This window comes from Kogia breviceps, chromosome 7 (assembly GCF_026419965.1).
Source record: "Kogia breviceps isolate mKogBre1 chromosome 7, mKogBre1 haplotype 1, whole genome shotgun sequence".
Taxonomy (NCBI): domain Eukaryota; kingdom Metazoa; phylum Chordata; class Mammalia; order Artiodactyla; family Physeteridae; genus Kogia; species Kogia breviceps.
Window position 1 is genome coordinate 52304798 of NC_081316.1, and position 19243 is coordinate 52324040.

Here is a 19243-nt window from a genome sequence, read left to right on the forward strand (position 1 = left end):
CAGGACTAGAACATTAATCCACAGTCCTCCTGATTCCAAAGCTATATCCAGTAGATTTATGACTGCCTGTAAATGGCTTAGGGATGGTTGAATAAAGCTAACTTAACTTTTGAGATGAGTGTAATATATTAGATTCCTTTAAAATGTCCATTAACTAGACATCACAGCAGGTATATAGATGAAATCATTTTCGTTCCTGTTTGAATAATAAGCCATATCAGGATATTTTCAAAAGATCCTACTGCCTAAAAGACTCCTCCAGCAGACTCAGTTAAATTAGAGGTTTGAATGAAACTATTTTTGCTGAAATGCCAACAGCCAAGTGGCTAAATGTTCAGATGACAATGTATTAGTAACAAGGAAGAAATCTACCCCATTTCCAGAAATAATTTCAAAAACTTAATCTCAAATTATTGTTTTTATATTTGATACAGAAGGAGAGGCAGGGTAGGAGAAAGTGTTATCACTATGGTTATCATCATGGAGATTGCAGTCAGACACGGTTTCCAAATTGAGCAAATGACTCAAGCTCTCTGAATATCAAGGTTTTTCGTCTGTAAATGGGGACTACAACAACTTTTTATGAAGGATCAAATAATTTTACCTAAGTAAAGCATTTAGTATATAGTGCCAAGTACAGAGTGCTTAATAATGGCAGCTATTGTATTATTATTGAATACAAGACCATTGGGCAGGCCACCAAATTGTTAACCCTGACTCTGTAACACTGGATGAATAGTCATTATTATAATAACTATCATCAATATATCATATAAAGATATATTATGATAATTTCCATACCTGGAATTAAAGGAATATGTCAGATACTAAGCTAGTAATTTTACATTAACAGATTTCCTTGAATCCCTTTACTATAATGCTTTAAGATATGTTATTCTAATTTTAAAGAAAAAAAGGTCTCAGAATAATTAAGTAACTTGTCCAGGATTTTGTAGCTAAGTAAGTTACAAAAGTCATGTTTTTATGACTCAAAAGACTATACCCTTTCCACTGCATTATTCTACTTTTCATTCCATTTAGTATTTTCATCAACACAGAAAACACACATATATGATAATTGCACCCCATTTTTTTTCTGTTGAGAATAAAAAACAAAGGTCAAAGATTCCAAATAACTTGTCCAATAACATCTGGTAAGTAGCAGAAGTCTTCTGATGAGGAATTTGTTCTTTTTCTGTTTCAACACAGGTGACTTATAACATACGATTTGGGGCAAACAGATCAAGCTGTCCCAAGTCAATATATAGAGATATAGAAAGAAGAAACAGATGTATTAATGGAGAAAGTGAACTTAGTGTTCTCTGAAACATAAAGAAATAGCAACAAACAACCAGTAATTAAAAGCTTTAGGAGCAAAAATTCTATCATGACATTAGAGGTTTATCTAAATAAAAATGTAAACCCTATGACATTCCACAGAATCTTTTTCATAAAGAAAAAAGAGAAGCTGTTAATTCACTGAGCCGTTGCCATGGTTACCTAAACCCATGACTCTGCTGAAATGTAACTTTTTTTTTCTTCCTACTGTTTGCTTCCACGTGATATGCTTTTCACCTGATGAGTGAATTCCCTGGTCACACTTCACTCATACCCATCATCTTGGAAAAATTTTTTCTCTTTATTTTGATCCATCATGACAGCTACCCTTTCCTTCTTATAGCTAGCTTATCTGTTGCTTGCATAACATTGGATCTAACTGTTGAGCATAGGTATTTGTACTTTAATGTTCACCCCCCACCTCCAAAAATAATGGACTGCTTTAACTGACGACAAACATGCTTCTAGTTTTAAAGCTCTTGGCATTAAACAAACTAAAAAATAAAGGAACAAATATACAAAAAAAAAGCATGTGAATTCTGAATATAGCCTTCCTATGAAAACTAACATTAAGTACATAATTTTTAATATATTATTTTATTGAATAAAAAACCTTATCAGTAAATATTATTAATCTCACTTAAGTAACACTCGGGTTGTAACTTGCCTGATCTTCTCTAAGTGTGCTTTCATTTTTTGCATACACACACACACAAGCCTAGAAAGAGCTACACAAAATGTTTTATTCCAGACAATAAGTTACTGCTTATTTTGGTATAATTGTGTCCTTGGCCTTGGGGATCCAGTGCTATAAATTATGGCTCAATGTTCTAGAAATCTAACTATGTCTATGCAGAGTTTAATTTTTTATGTGTGTTAGCACTAGAGCTAACATTTCTATGATTTTCAATTTTGTTCAATTCAACAAATATTGACAAAGCCCATTCCATGTATATATTATGTTCCTGACTCTGTGGACATAAAGAAATTAGAAATGGTTTCTACATTGGAGCAGATGGTAGTCTGTTAGACAAAGATATGTTTGAAAACAATTACATGTATTGAAGAATTATAGGTACTATGATACAAATCTGTACAAAGTATAACGATAGTGCAAAAGGGTGAAGGTCAATTCTACCTGAGTAAGGGATGTGGATAAATAAACATCTAATGGAATAATTTCACTCTAACATGAATGAAAAGGACTACATCAGAATATCTGCCCCAGTTGTCTGTGCAACTGAATTTTAAGGGAGTTAAAGAGACTACAAGTTAGAACTTACATCCATAAATTAGTGGCTTGTTTTATCCCTTCCAAGCCTAAATGGCTCCTTAAAAATAGGAAACAACATGGTTAACTTGAAATAGCATTGGAGTGAAAGGTACTGGGTTTGAGTCCTCAGCTGTGTGACCTTAGACAAATCATCCTAGCTTTCAGGGTCTCACTATCTTCTTTTACAAAATGTAGGCAGTACACTACACACCACTGTAGGTCTCTTAGCTCAGAGTTAATAAATCCTATGAGTTAATAAATCTAAAAACTCTATTTTTGTGTGTGTCAAGTAAAAGATATCTGAAATCAAGAAAAAGCAGGAGGCTTTGTACCAAAGGGGCTGAGTCTAACTAATTAGGAAGATATTAATGAACTCACCAAGTCTGGAAGATATTTGGTCTCATCATCTCACATAAAACAGTCTCGTTCTTTTTTTTTTTGTGGTAAGTTGGCCTCTCACTGTTGTGGCCCCTCCCATTGCGGAGCACAGGCTCTGGATGCGCAGGCTCAGCGGCCATGGCTCACGGGCGCAGCCGCTGCGCGGCATGTGGAATCTTCCCGGACTGGGGCACGAATCCGCGTCGCCCGCATTGGCAGGCGGACTCTCAACCACTGCGCCACCAGGGAAGCCCAACAATCTAGTTCTTGATTTGAGTGTTCAATTCAGGCAAAAGCATTTAAACTACTGGTGGGTTTAGTATAGAACCTGAGTTTGTAAACTGAAAGAGATACCAAAGCAATTTCCATATTAATTAAATCAGTGATTCTTAGTGCTGGCTGTGCATAGAATTACAGTAGAAGGTTTTAGAAATACATACGCTTGTGGCTTCCCTGGTGGCGCAGTGGTTGAGGGTCTGCCTGCCGATGCAGGGGGCGTGGGTTTGTGCCCCGTTCCGGGAGGATCCCACACGCCGCGGAGAAACTAGGCCCGTGAAGCACAATTACTGAGCCTGCGCATCTGGAGCCTGTGCTCCACAGCGGGAGAGGCCGCAGCGGTGAGAGGCCCGCGTACCGCAAAGAAAAACAAAACAAAACAGACGCTTGGACTTCACAGTGGACCCCCTATGATCTTCTGGCAGAAGGTAGATGGGTGGAGCACATGCAATTTTTTAAGCTCCTAAGTGATTTAGAAGATACTGAGAACTGCTGAATTAAGTCAATATAAACAACTGATCTTCATTTTTAAAGGACTATAACCAGAGACGCTCTGCAAAGGAATGCGAACAGCCAACTAGAATTGGGTTTGACTGTCACCTCACACAATGACACCACTCACGGTAGGTGAACATAAATGTTCCCTCATTTCACCTTCTTTATTTAAATCGTCGTTTGCTCATTTTTCTTCAGTGGTCTTTGTCCTCTGTATTTCCTAATCTTATTTTTTTTTTAAGAAGATGTTGGGGGTAGGAGTTTATTAATTAATTTATTTATGTTTGCTGTGTTGGGTCTTTGTTTCTGTGCGAGGGCTTTCTCTAGTTGTGGCAAGCGGGGGCCACTCTTCATGGTGGTGCGCGGGCCTCTCACTCTCGCGGCCTCTCTTGTTGCGGAGCGCAGGCTCCAGACGCGCAGGCTCAGTAATTGTGGCTCACAGGCCTAGTTGCTCCGCGGCTTGTGGGATCCTCCCAGACCAGGGCTCTAACCCGTGTCCCCTGCATTAGCAGGCAGATTCTCAACCACTGCTCCACCAGGGAAGCCCCATCCTAATCTTATTTTTAACAACAGTTACTACACAGTAGTTTAATCATAGAACAATATCGAATCTAATGTTGTAACAATTTCAACTTAGTGTTTACCTACTAGACCCAAAAAGTTTTATTTAGAAGTAAAACTGGACACAATTGTAAAGGAGAAAAAAACAGAAAAAATTTCCACTCAATAATCAATAAATGAATAGAAAAAATTAGAAACATAATTTAGGTACTTCCAAGAAGCCTACATCTAATGTAATTAATATCAATTAGTATTTGCCTATTAAGCTTCAGTGTGGATGTTGTAACTTTTTGGTAATTTAGATAATCCTCCAGTTTTTCTGGGTCAAGAAAAGCAGTTAAGGAAAGCATTATAACTGACTGAAAATCCCGCATCCAAGCTTAACCGTGTTTTAAGCAGTAACGGAGGATGTGAGAGTTAGATGAGAGTTTTGCACTTTATAGATTAAGGTAGGAGGTCTGAAAGCTTATTGAAACAGATTTTTTTTTTTGAAGCACAATTTTTCCAGCCTTTCCTGCACAAATACACTCCTTTCTCTTGGTAAATAGCTGACATTAGTGACACAAGACATTACAGTGGTCATTTTCAATGAGCTTCAATAGGCTCCATTTGGAAGGTGTGTGAACTTAGTGCAGGGGGGCGGGTGGGAAGCCATCCACATTTCAGAATTGCAGAGTGCCGGGTAAGAATGCAAAATTCTTCCCATCTCATTTAAATATTGGGGTTTAGTTCCATAAAGTACTGCTAGTCAAAAGTGCTGTATTAGAAATGTTTAGAATACAGGCAGAAAAACATTCCTTCCACCTATGGTTTTAAAATGATAAATAATTAAAAGCATATTTCTTTGGCTACCTTTTGCCCCTAATCCAGAGTGAAAAAAATCAGAATAGGAGAAACAGAAATTAAACTTCAAAATAACAATCCCTTATCTTGTACCCCAAAAGTTTGCACATATTTTGGAAAAAATTATAATTTCTTCTGCATCTTATTGAAAAAAGTGAAGTAGGATGGCCAGATCCTTTAGATATCATAGCAGACATGTCCTTGGAAATATTGGGTTGGCCAAAAAGTTTGTTCAGGTTGTTCCATAAGTTGTTACAGAAAAACCCAAATGAACTCTTTGACCAACCCAATATTATGAGGTTGTCATGCAGCCAGGCTATTTGAGAACAAATCTTGTCTCTGCTACTTACTAGTTCTGCGATCTTGTACAAGTTACCTAATATCTTTATACCTCAGGTTGTTTTTTTTAAATCTTTGAGATGGGGAATGATTAGTAAGAGTATTAAATGAATTAAGGCACATAAACACAACAGGTACTCATACATGCTAATTGATCGATGATTATTAGCTATTTTCATTATTTACCTGTTTGAGCCTCAGGGTCTTCATATATTTTTTAAAAGAAAATTTAATCTAAGTAATATTCCCCAAATTTTGCTGATGGTGATAATCACCATAGACATTTAGTAAATGAGGTCTTCCCAGGACCCTCCTTTGAAGATTCTTATCAATGGGATTCCTGGGATAAGGATAGGAATTTGTATTTTTAATTTGTGCAATGTATAAATTTTCTTGTGAAGAAAATTTCAGAAACATTGACCTAAATCATTTATTTTCCTAATCATCTAAGTATTCATTCATCCATTGGTTCAACAGATACTTCATGAGCTCTTACCATTTGCCAGGCACCATCCCAGGTGCTAGGAGATACAGTGATGAACCAAGTACTTTTTATTCATTAGATTTTAGGAACCAAGTAGAGGATGTTAGGCAAATAACCACACAAATCCCTTTGGAACTACAATTGTGAAGTGTGCTATAAAGGGAAAAATACAAGGTATGTTGAGAGCTCTTGACAGGGAAAATTTTCTAGGCTTGGCAGGAGATGGAGAGACGGGAAAGGTGTTTATGAAGACCTTCCAGAAGAAGTGATTGTTACGGTTCTTTTATGCTCTGATATTGTATGTCCAGAACATCTTACCTGCCAAGAGGAGAAGAAGGACGCTGGGCTGAGTAGATTAGGGTTTGCAGGGTTGCGCCCTCCCATGTACTCATCTGTGCAAATGTCACAATTTTCTGCATCTCGCCAATCCCAGTATGGAATAGTGAAGTTCTCATCCCCTGTGAGCTTCTGGATTTCTTTTTCCCACAGCAGCAAGAAGAGTCTATGCCAAGGCAGGAAACCTGGTGCTTCATGAGCAAAATCAATGTCTCTCCAGATTTCAGAGCCCCCAAGTAGTGCATCCCTTGACACATAATAATGCATCCAGACAAAGAGGTCATAAACGTTGATGTCATTAAACAGAGGTGTTGATCCATTATTCATTTGGCCATAGGTGCCTGTGGGGATGACATAGTCTGGGCTGGTAGTATGTTTCGCTAAAGTGAGGTAGGCAAGAAATTTGTCCTTCTCTGGAACACTCAAATCAAAGATGTTTCTTCTCACCAAAAGTCGCCTCTCTGTGCAGGTGGGTCCCCAAAAGCCAAACTTACAGTTTCCACAATTGAATCCCATGAAGTTGCCATAGCACTGGCAGGTCCGATTATAAAAGACAGAGGGCCACGACTCCCGGTCGTCCACCCCTGCGAAGGGGAACTGTGGTCCAAGTGGTGCCTTGGACAGAATGATGTCCTGACAGGAACCCCGGCCTGAAAGCTGTCCACAGGGACTCCCGTCACCCTCCCATGGTGGGCAGCATTCCTTCTCCATCAAGTGCTTAGAGGAGGCACAGGCTCGAGGGAAATGGCCAGCAGAGGTCTGGAAAGTCCACAGCAGGCAGTACAAAGCAGCCAGGAGCATTCTTCCTCTAGTTCTCACAAGGTCTGCCTGAGCTGGTTAATTGAGCCACACACTTCTCTTTCCAGCTACCCCTTCAGTGACTATCACATGTTTTGGCTAAGACCTATATAATACCACTCCCACCTCAGCATCAAACACTCTCAGTCTTTATCTTAAGCTTTCATCTTCTGAAAACCACATGACTGACTTTTCCTTGGAGTTGGCGTGTATCCCACCAGTGGGATAGGCCTACATTAAAGTGAGAAACACTATTCACCATTAATAGTTTAATTCTTATGTTTAGAATAATAATACCACCTGATCTAAATAAACCCAGTTAATTGACTATAAAATTAGTGATGATTTAAATTTGCAAATGAGAAACCATGTCAGGAATAAATAGAGCTTCTTTTATTAAGAAGAGTCAGGCAGTGTTAGAGATTTTGGGTGCAAGATGGTTTGTTTCTCAAAGACTATAAATAGGCCACAGCATTGGTAGAATTTGTCTTTTCAGAAAGAGACACTTTCAGAGCCTAGAGATTATTTCTTATATCTGAAGGTTATTTATTTTATACAAAGTATCAGAAGAAAAATTTTTTTCTTATACACTTCCTGATTATCTTGATGCTGCCTGCTTGCTTGCTGTCTAATCGCTCATTTTCTGACTATTATTAATGAGAGGTCACTTTAATAGCTGGGTGGTCTGCTTTATTTTGGAAACTTTTACTAGTGAATATTCCAAAGGAAACTCTTTTTTTAAAATTGAAGTATAGTTGCTTGTCAATATTATATTAGTTTCAGGTGTACAACATAGTGATTCAATATTTTTATAGATTATACTCCACGTAAAGTTATTATAAAATAGTGGCTATATTATCTGTGCTGTACAATATATCTTTCTGGTTTATTTGTTTTATATATAGTAGTTTGTATTTTTCTTATTTTAATGCTACAACGATCTTGTTTAGCCCATAAGTTCTGGAAATCAGGAATTCATTTGAAATTTTGTTTGCAATATGGTCTTGCAAAGGAGTTCTCAGTGTAGTGAGTGAGTGAATAAGGACTGATATATTTATTCAACAAATATTTATTGATCATGCAAATTTTTTCAAGAATTTTTTCTCTGTGTATATAGTGAGCTAGATAAATTGAAATGCATGGATAAAAATATTATTTTACCACTACACTAGTTTTCAAATGAGTAGTATAGAAAATAAGAACATCAGACTTTTAATGGAGGGACATATTTGTGAACTGAGGATACTGAGGATATGCAAAAGGATTGCATAGTTTTGGATAATAGTATGCAAATTTTATTATGGGAGTACCCTTTGAGCCAAACTTTGAAGGATAGACATAAGTTGGAAAGACAAATGAGAATGGAGACAATACTTCAGGCAGGGGAAACTGTAGAGAGGTGAGAGCTGTACTTCATCTGCTGAGTTGGAGAATTGGCTTCAGATACGCCCCCATGCTATAGGGAATTAAACCTGGGCCCAATCCATGGAGGGACTTAAAAATCAAGTGGTTTGTACTAAGGTGAGTTGAAGAGTTACAGGATGAGAGTAGTCAAGTCAAATTTGCCCCTGTGAGACTTCCTTCCTTATCCTGCTCCATACTTAAAGCTGGTGGTTCCCTGAACTTGAGGAACAAGTGAAAGAAAGTGAAAGCTCTGAGGAAAGCAGCAGTGTCTGGAGTCTTAGCTATAGGGATCCAGGGAAGGTCATCATTACATGTGATGCTGGCATGTCAGCCTTTCTGCTCTCTACCCATTCTGCTGGAATTTTTCTCATTACTTAGAAGAAACATCAAGTCTCCTCCCTACAACTCTCTTGAGACTCAAAGCAGCCTTTTTAGGTAGAAGGAGCAGTGTGTGTGAGAAGAAGAAGAGAAGAGAAGTTTCCATGGAAATGCCGCCTCTGGCTGGGATCAGGAAGTCATCACATGATCTCCACAAGGAGGCTTAATCTTTTTTCTTCCTTCTTTCAGAGCCACAGAGAGATTAACACAAGGCCTCTTGTCCCTGGGGAGTCTTGGTTCTGTGTTACTTGTAACCACATGTGGCCTTTTATAATTCGGTTGCATCTACTTGCAGACAGAATTTAACTTCTCATGTTCAGTTTAATTAAGAAGATTGCTTTATATTTGCCTCCCATCAGGCTTCCCAGTGAATAACTTAGAAAGCCTCCATCATACCACTAGGCTTCTGTGTCTACTCTCCCAAGTCTATTTTTCATAATCTTCAGAGCATGCTTAGAGGAATGGCTAAAATGTACTTTGTCCTCTTCGTTTCCTTCACAAAGTTGATATCCTGACATCAACAGACCTCCTTATTACTCTCAAATATAGGACACTATCTCCTCTGGCCTATTTGTAAAACTGGCTTATTGTTAATATAAACTTCTTTAGAGAAATGTCTATTGGTACAGCCGCTATGGATAACAGCATGTAGGTTGCTTAAAAAACTGAAAATAGAGCTACCACATGATCCAGCAATTCCCCTCCTGGGCATATATTTGGAGAAAACCGTAATTCAAAAAATACATGCACCCCAGTGTTCATTGCAGCACTATTTACAATAGCCAAGACATGGAAGCAACTTAAATGTCCATCAACAGACGAGTGGATAAAGAAAGAAGATGTGGTACACACACACACACACACACACACACACACAAAAAAAAAAAAAAAAAAAACACTGGAGTATTACTCAGCCATAAAAAAGAATGATATAATGCCTTTTACAGCAACATGGATGGACCTAGAGATTATCATACTAAGCAGAGTAAGTTGGACAAAGACAAATATTATATGATATCAATTATATGTGGAATCTAAAAATTAAAAAATGATACAAAGGAACTTATATACAAAACAGAAATAAACCCACAGACATAGAAAACAAACTAATGGTTATCAAAGAGGAAAGGGGGTGGAGGGATAAATTAGGAGCTTGGGCTTAACATATACATACTACTATATCTAAAATAGATAAACAACAAGGACCTGCTGTATAGCACAGAGAACTATATTCAATAATTAGCAATAACCTATAAGGGAAAAGGATCTGAAAAATTATATATTATATTTTATAATAACCTATAAGGAAAAAGGAAGAATTATCTATCTATATCTGAATCACTTTGCTGTATACCTGAAACTAACACAATGTTATAAATAAACTCTATTTCAGTTTAAAAAAAAAGCACAAACTTTTAAAATGTCAAACTGCATTTAGATTGCTTCCTCCCTGAACTCTAGATGTACATTCACTAACTAGGTGCCTCTAGTTTTCAGAATTTGAAAGTGTTCTGTCCTATCCTGGGAGATTATTGTACGAGTTAACACCTGAGCTAATGTGAGAGTCTATTAACCAGAATTAGGGCCTCTGTAAATATTCTGCAATTATTGGTGGAGCATCAATTATCAAGCATACGAGAGGTAAGGATGCTATGGTAAGCACAACAGAGAGGTTTCTACCCTCATGCAACATATAGCCTATTAAAATAATGTCTTAATTTTAGTAATTTTAATAATATTTATAACTATGCATATTTTTAATAACTTTTTACTTGATTAAATTTACTATATATTGTTGATTCATTGATATTGAATTCCTGGCCAACAGCACTATGACTCATGCCTGAACAATGCTTACCTAACATGTATTTTCTTTAAGGCACATTCCTTGTGCTTAGAAACACTAGACAGCACATAAGCACCATGCTTGGAGTCAATTTGGGGCCATAAAATTACCAACAAAAAGCACATACATGACACTAAATAGATCATGGGAAGAACATTTGTTTCTAGTATGAGAGCTGAAATGTGAAGACAGTGCATCACTTTGCAGACCTCATGCACATTGAGTGACTCCAAATTCTTTGTGGCTCTGCATATATCTGTGAATGAGTGTAAAAATGTTGTAAATATTGATTTGAAGTTTTCCAATTTTAGCAAGTAGGAAAATATACTTCTTAAATTGATATAAAAAATGTTTTTAAACCTATTAGGAAAGATAGCAAAGGGGCCTATTTCGTCTCATGAGGCATAGTTGAGGAATGCTTTCTGGCAGAAGTTACATTTCAAGTGGCAGCCGAAAGATTAGTAGAAGTCTGTTTGGTGAGGAGAACAGTAGGAAAGTGAGCATTCCAGGCCCAGGGAACACAATATGCAGAGGTTCCAACTTGGAAGCAGCATGGCATGTTCAAGGATCCTAAGGAGTTAAAGTGGCTATAACCTCCGAAGCTACGGACATGCGATATAAGTATAGAAGTGTATATATGGATGACATCATAGTCCTTGAAGCAGAGTTTTGATGTAATCATATGCACATTTAAAACATTTCACTCAAGCTGATGAGATAAGAACAGATATGGGGTGGGAGCAAGCGTAAATGTAGAAATAATTCCTAAGAGATTATTGGAGTAACCCAGGCAATCAATTATGTGGCTTGGACCAGAGTAATGATCCCTGTGATGAATATAAGTGAAGGAATTTAAGAGATAGATAAGTGATGAATTCAAGAGGAGTGAGAGGTGAAAAGAAGGAGATTTGGGGTTGACTTCTAGGTTTCTGGTTTGTGCCAATAACTAAAATAAGAAACAATAGAGGGTAAAATGTTTGTGGGAATTGAATATGGGTTCAATTTTTGACACATTGAATTCTAGAGTTTAAGTTATAGTCTAGCCACAAACAATTGTCCTCTCTTTTCTGCTGTTTGCGCTGATAATTCACCTACTCACAGGTTTTAATCTAGTCAACCTTGTTCTTCTGCCTTTGCTTTTTTTTTTTTTTTGGTGGTACGCGGGCCTCTCACTGTCGTGGCCTCTCCCGTTGCAGAGCACGGGCTCCGGACGCGCAGGCTCAGCGGCCATGGCTCACGGGCCCAGCCGCTCCGCGGCATGTGGGATCCTCCCAGACCGGGGCACAAACCCATATTCTCTGCATCGGCAGGCGGACGCTCAACCACTGCGCCACCAGGGAAGCCCGTGCCTTTGCTTTTTTATTTGATGATGGTTTGAACCTTCTTCTCCAGCTTTTTTAGCCCCCCATTCTCTCAATTTTAACAGTAGCTACCATTTATTGTGTATAAGTAACATAATTAGCTCAGTTTGAGTAGCTACCATTTTTAAATAAATGTAACTATGCAAAAATGTAAAATAGATAGCTAGTGGGAAGCAGCTGCATGGCACAGGGAGATCAGCTTGGTGCTTTGTGACCACCTAGAGGGGTGGGATAGGGAGGGTGGGAGGGAGACGCAAGAGGGAGGAGATATGGAGATATATATATATGTATATGTATAGCTGATTCACTTTGTTATAAAGCAGAAACTAACACACCATTGTAAAGCAATTATACTCCAATAAAGATGTTTAAAAAAAGAGTTAAATATACTCAAACTAGGAAAAATAATATAAGGAATTAACTTGTACACATCATCAAGCTTCTTCAACCATCACCTTTTTCTAGGCACTGTTTCTTCAGTCCCACCCATAAAAAAAAGCAAAAAATGCTTTATTGTTTTAAAACAAATCTCAGATAACATATCTTGTCTGTAATATCTCATGTAAATTGTTAACAATTAAGGACTTAAAAATACAACCACAGTAGCAGTACAACACCTCAGACAAAAAGAGAGAAAAATAATTCCTTTATGTCATCTGATTTCAAGTTTATGCTTAATTTAATTATCTTAAAAGTGTTTTTTTCAAGATCCAAACAAGGTCTATACATTGTTTTTGGTTCATATATTTCTGAGGTTTGATTTTTTAAAATCAATGTTTCTCTTCTTGTTTTCTTTTTTAATGTAATATACTTAAGGAACAAACCAGATTGTGTCCTACAGAATTCCCCACGTTTTAGGATTGACTAATTTTATCCTTGTGGCATAATTTAGCATGCTTCTTTATCCTATATTTCCTATCACTTCATGAATATTCAATAATAATCTCATATTTTCTATAATTAGGGAATTAAATATAGGAGATTATTAGATTCAGGTCAATTTTGCTTTTGTTTTTGTTAAGAATGACTTCATAGTTGTTTCTGTGTACTACTTATTCAAAGACATCAGAAGAACATATTGTCTGGTTTTTGCACTATTAGTTTTTAAATTGATCAGTGGTTTGAGGTGATGTCAGACCATCTTGTCTATTACATAGTTCTCGAACAAACTTTTACCTCATGGTTTTATCATTCACTGATAATTGTTTCTTACATCCAGCATTTCAATGAAAGATTACAAGAATAGTGAATTTTGTAATTCTAGCATTCTATTTGCATTTATCAACTGCAGTTCTTTCGTAAAGAATAACTTTTCCTCATCAACTATTTGGCTACTCTGAAATACATTCTGTACAAGAAAGGTGGGATAAATGTTCAGTTCTTACCCTTTATTTATCAATTTTCAAAATGACGATTTGATGCCCTATCAACCTCTAAACAGAACCTATGTATATATTTTAACTATCATGAAGACTTTTGGAATTTTATGTATTTGGTGTGTTTCTTTTAGAGGTTAAAATTAATGCAGTAGTCAGCTGATTAGTGACCATTAGCCAAGCTACATTATGATATGTTGAGCAATGATTGTTATGATATGTTGAGCAATGATTACTATGATTGTGTTTAGGTGTGTGCTCGTGTGGAGTTGAAGGCAGAAAAATGCAGTCACTAACTCTCTACAGTTTAAGTTTAAACTCATTAAATTTATGCAGTAAATATTGAGCATCTACCATGCACAAGACCTTGCACTAAATACCTGAGGGATGCAAAGGTGTATAAGTCACAGGCCTCAACTGCCCTTGGATTTGATGCCCTGGAGTCAGACTCTAAATTTTTATCTAAGGTCTATGAATTATTAGTTCTTAGGACTCACAGTAAGAGAAAAGGGGGAAAATAATAAGCATATACTTAAAACTTGTTCAGTAATTCCACTTATCACAGCATCTGTGTACTCAGTCATACCACATAGGGCTCTTGAGTTTTAAATGATATAATACATGTTAAACACTCAGTACAAGGTCTGACACCTATTAAGTACTCAGTAAATGTTGAAACGGTTATTATTAAAGACCACAAATTGGGTATGGATTATGTTCATTGCTATAGGTCTTACTTCTATGTCTTTTCAATGTAAAGAGCTAGAAAATAGCTGTTTTATTAGATATAATTAAATATCATTATTATAAATTGGCCCCTTCTTCTCTACCCAGTAACCTCCCTTGCTCTTTTCCTCCAATTAAAACCTTATGTTCTAAGATACTGAACTTTTGCCATTATACTGAGATGTCATGCTTCCTTAGGATTCTGAGCTTAGCACATGCTCTTTCCCCTAATAAAAAATGCTTCCTGGGGCTTCCCTGGTGGCGCAGTGGTTGAGAATCCGCCTGCCGATGCAGGAGACACGGGTTCGTGCCCTGGTCCGGGAAGATCCCACATGCCGCGGAGCAACTAAGCCCGTGAGCCATGGCTGCTAGGCCTGCGCGTCCGGAGCCTGTGCTCCGCAACGGGAGAGACCACAACAGTGAGAGGCCCGCATACCGCAAAAAAAAAAAAAAAAAGCTTCCTTTTTAAATTCACTTCCATAATCTAGTTACACTGTAAGATTCAGCTCAGCTGTTAAGGAAGGCTTTGCTGACGTACAGGCCTCCTTCAAGGGTAGGTTGGGGAACTTTCCTCTATTCTCTCCTTTTGCCATGGGTTCACCTTTGTCATTGTACTCATCACACTCAGCACTGGATTAGAAGGTTCATTCTGGTAAAGTGGAAAGCCCTGGGCCACAGATTAGTTCAAATTAATTATGGTGCTGCCACGTTCTGTGTGACTTTGGGCAAAGCACTTAACCTCTCTGATTTTAACCTTCCACAGTTGAAAGTGATAGTGCCTGCCTATCTACTTCCAAAGGTTGTTAATATGCTGTTGCTTTTGTATAGCTTTAGATAACAAAAACTCAATCTCATTGTCTCTTAAACTATTTCACCCAAAACCTGAGCCCTCATCACAGCCACAATTTCTGATTGGCCATTTTAAACCCATTGTCTTTTGCTGAGCAGCTCCTGGGTATCCCATGATCCCTGTGATAAGTAAAGAATGTAATTCCCAAGGTTAGTCTTACCCCACCAAATTAATATAATTAGCATATCTCTTATGGTAAAGAGAAAAAAGTAACCTAGTGATTATGCTTCAAGTGATATCTTTCCAAATGGATACACCAGACTAATGTTCTATGCAAGACAATGGTTGAAAAAATGTTTACCTAAATGATCTATAGAATGCTTTCCTTCTCAATTCACTTTTCTCCAAATAGTTGCATAGATTACTAAACTAAGTATGGGTTTATGAACATATTCACCTAATCTCAAATTTTGTGCCCTCTCTTTAGGGTTCAATGAGTCCTGACTATCCTTTTTTTAAAAAATAAATTTATTTATTTGTTTTTATGTTTGGCTGTGTTGGGTCTTCGTTGCTGTGTGCGGGCTTCTCATTGAGGTGACTTCTCTTGTTGCAGAGCACGGGCTCTAGGCGCACAGGCTTCAGTAGTTGTGGCACATGGGCTCAGTAGTTGTGGCTCACAGGCTCTACAGTGCAAGCTCAGTAGCTGTGACGTACGGGCTTAGTTGCTCCACAGCATGTGGGCTCTTCCTGCACCAGAGATCGAACCCATGTCCCCTGCATTGGCAAGCAGATTCTTAACCATTGTGCAACCAGGGAAACCGCTGACTATCCTTTTAAACTAATTTTATATGACACGTAACCTGATAGCCCTTTGACTGCTCCCAAGATTAATTTGCCCAGAAACATCCTTTGAATCATCTTATGCTCTTATTTCTGGACAAACTCACATTCATTGCAGCAAACATTTATTTATATTATGCAGTGTGAAGCTTTGTACTCAGAAGAATAAAGGGCAGTGCCTACTTTTAAGGGGTCAGAATAACACGCATTCCTTACATTTGTCATTTAATCAACCAACAAACATTTATTAAGTGTTTATATTTTGCCAAGCAATGTATGTGGCAATGGAGGATAACAGTGACAAATGAGCCACAGTCCCTGCTCCGAAGTAGTTCACAGTTTGGCAAGGGATTCAAAGAAATCAAGAGACAATTACAGAACAGTTTGTTAAGTGCATATTGTTAATAATGTTGAATGTGGTGTCTGTCAGGGCCCTGGCAGGAAACAGCTGACACACTCAAGTTGACTCAAGTTGACTTTTTGAGGAGGGTTTAATAAAGGAACTATTTACAATGTTGGCAGCAGGGTTAAAGGAAGTGAATGTAGGATAATGCAGCACCCTGGACATCAAGGGCAAATGGAGGGAACAATTTCTGGAGGACAGAGAAAGTCACTGTATTGACTGAGCCAGCTGGCGGGAGCTGCGGCCTTGTAGAAAGATGCAGGCAACCCCTGGCTACGTGGCAAAGAAGAATTGGGAGATTAAATACCCTGACCCCTGACTCCACTTGCCTTCTGCCTTCTGATCTTTCTGTCTCTGCACTTCTGTGGATGAAGCCAAGCTCAAGCCAGAGGAGCAAGGAGCCTATTAATACAGATCTTATAAATCAGTAGCTTATAAATCAGCTACTTGGCCCCAAGGCAAAGAATGGGCCTGGGAAGCCAAAGGAATGATATTCAGCACAAATTCCTATTCTGTGCTTTTCACATAATGTCATTCATTTTTACAACAAACCTGCATTAAGTGGTTGTTCTAATCCTGCAGATTAAAAAAATGAGGTTCAGAAATTATAGAGGATGGATCCAAGGGCATGCAACTAATAACTGATAGATCCAGGGCTGGAACACACCAGTGTGCTTACACTGTCTCTGTTCTTTTCACCAGATCTATATGTTGGTATTTATGTGCAGGGAATCATGGGAATACAGTGGAAACACATAACCCATACTATCTTGTGAAAAGGCCTGTGAAGACAAGATTCTCAGGAAAGGCTTCCTGGGGAAAGATGATGCCTGAACTGAGCTTTGAAGGAAGACTGGTATAAGTAAACAGAAGAAGGGAAGAAAGTGCAGTGCAGGTAGAAGTAGCGGCAAAATGCAGAGATGACAGATGCAATTAATTGATTATGGTTGAAACAGACAAAGCAGAAATAATGAGAAAATATGACTTCTATACAAGCAGTGTGAAAAATTGATAGGATTTAGGGTCTTTTAGGTGAGTTAAAGACTGGATGCTATTACCTCATTGTGTATAGACAGTGGGGTTGATATGGACAGATGAACAGGATTATTTTCCATGAAAATAAAAGAAAAGGAGATATATAGAAAGATCATCACAAATAATGACACAGCATGCTTCCTCATTACTGAAACCCAGTTCTTTCACCATTCCTCAATTCATCACCCTCAAGGACAAGGCCATCAGTTTCTAGAAGCTTCATCATGATAAAATTTATAATTCTTATTAATACCCAGATTATAATAATTTGTGCTATTAATGTGGCTGACAGACATAAACTCATTAAAATATTACATATGTGAAAAAATCAATCAATAATGCTAGGTCTATAAGGAGATTAATAAGACTTCTGGTTCCAAAGTTCTATAAAAGCACATTTGTTATGTATGTATGTCACTTAGAGGGAAAAACCCAGAAAGATGCAGTGGTGGCCAACTGGGTAAAAGATGTGGGGAATTATAAATGCACTGACCATAAAATTAATTACAATACTGAATAATTTGAGTGGTTTAAAAATGAGGTAGAACTATAATATTATATAACAAACAACATGAACTTTAAGCTAAAAGCTTTATTAAGGATAGTCATTTTTTAAAGATGGAAGAGTCAATTCATTTACCAGGAAGCTAAAAATTTTCTCAATTTAAATACACCTATTTATTGCTCAAACCAAAATCCCAAAAGCAAAGTTACCAAAAGGTTGAAATACAGAGAAAAGAAGAAAACCAGGGAATTATTAACCAAAATAAATCTGTTGTAACTTTATTATTATCAGATAAAGTAGAGTTTAAGCCAAAAAGATTTATTAAGGATAAAGAAAGCTGTTGTTGACAATAAAAGGAACAATTTCTTACCATATAAATTCAGGATTATTATTTATATTTAGTAGCATCTTATTTGTATAATATAAATTTTAATTGTAGTGTTTTTGTTGTATAATTTTAAATATTTTATAGTTTTGTAACAGCAACACACAAATTCTCTGTACTTTTATACTCCCCCAAATTTATAGAGTGAGCACTGACAAATTGAACATTGACATTGAAGTGTCCAAAAATCATAGCAGGGATCTCTCAGAAACAATGACACCAAAGTTCACCATTTTAGTAAAATATGAAACATTTTAATAATTGACCATCAACCAGGCCCAAAATTAAATCTCAACAAATATTGAGTAAACAAAATCATACAGAAGTCTTTTCTGACCATATTGCAATAAAAGTAATTAGATACAAAATGCCAAAACTACATAACATATATTTATAAATGTGCAAATTATAGAAGAAATCAAAATAGACCTTACCTTATATTTAGAATTGAACACACAAGCTTTATGTAACAAAATCTAGAGGAAAAAATGGAAAAATTTTTTCCATTTTTTCCTGCACCACAGAGGTGCAGGAAAAAATGTTTCTTAGAAAGAAATTTATAGTTCAAAATGTATATATTACAGTACAGGTAACACTGGGAATTATTGAGATTTAAGTGTTCAGTTGAAGAAGTTAGTTAGAGGAAAAAAAGGAAGCCGAAGAAAGTAGAACAAAATAAATAAGATTACATTAGTGATTTTGAAGACAATGAAACAATAAAGAGGTTCCTTTTTGTTTGTTTGAGAACTAGTAAGGTAGTGAAATTTCTAAGATTGATAAGAAACTCAAGTGAAATCACAAGTTAACTCTATTAAATTATAAAGGAAGTATAACTTAAATGCAGAGGGCATTAAGCAAATTCACAAAAAGAATTATATAAACATTTGTGATCAAAAATTTTAAGTTATAGATGAAGTGTATACATTTAGGGGAAAATACAATAAACAAAACTGACTTTATAAGAAATAGAAAATCTAAATAAACTCTAAAACCATTAAATTTAGTCAGTAATAAAATATTTATGTAGTTGAAAAAAGCAACATGCCCAGATGGTTTTATAATTGTTTTGTTAA

The 19243-nt window shown here is 36.9% G+C and overlaps 1 protein-coding gene across 1 annotated transcript in view; it reads right to left on the bottom strand.

Annotated features, from left to right (window-relative positions):
- The window catches only part of TYR (tyrosinase), a 105600-nt gene extending 98476 nt beyond the window's left edge, over nucleotides 1-7124 (bottom strand). Inside the window, exon 1 of the mRNA XM_059068979.2 lies at nucleotides 6306-7124. Coding sequence (XP_058924962.1) covers nucleotides 6306-7124 — 819 coding nt within the window. The remainder of the gene's footprint in view (nucleotides 1-6305) is intronic.
- Nucleotides 7125-19243: the final 12119 nt, after the last annotated feature.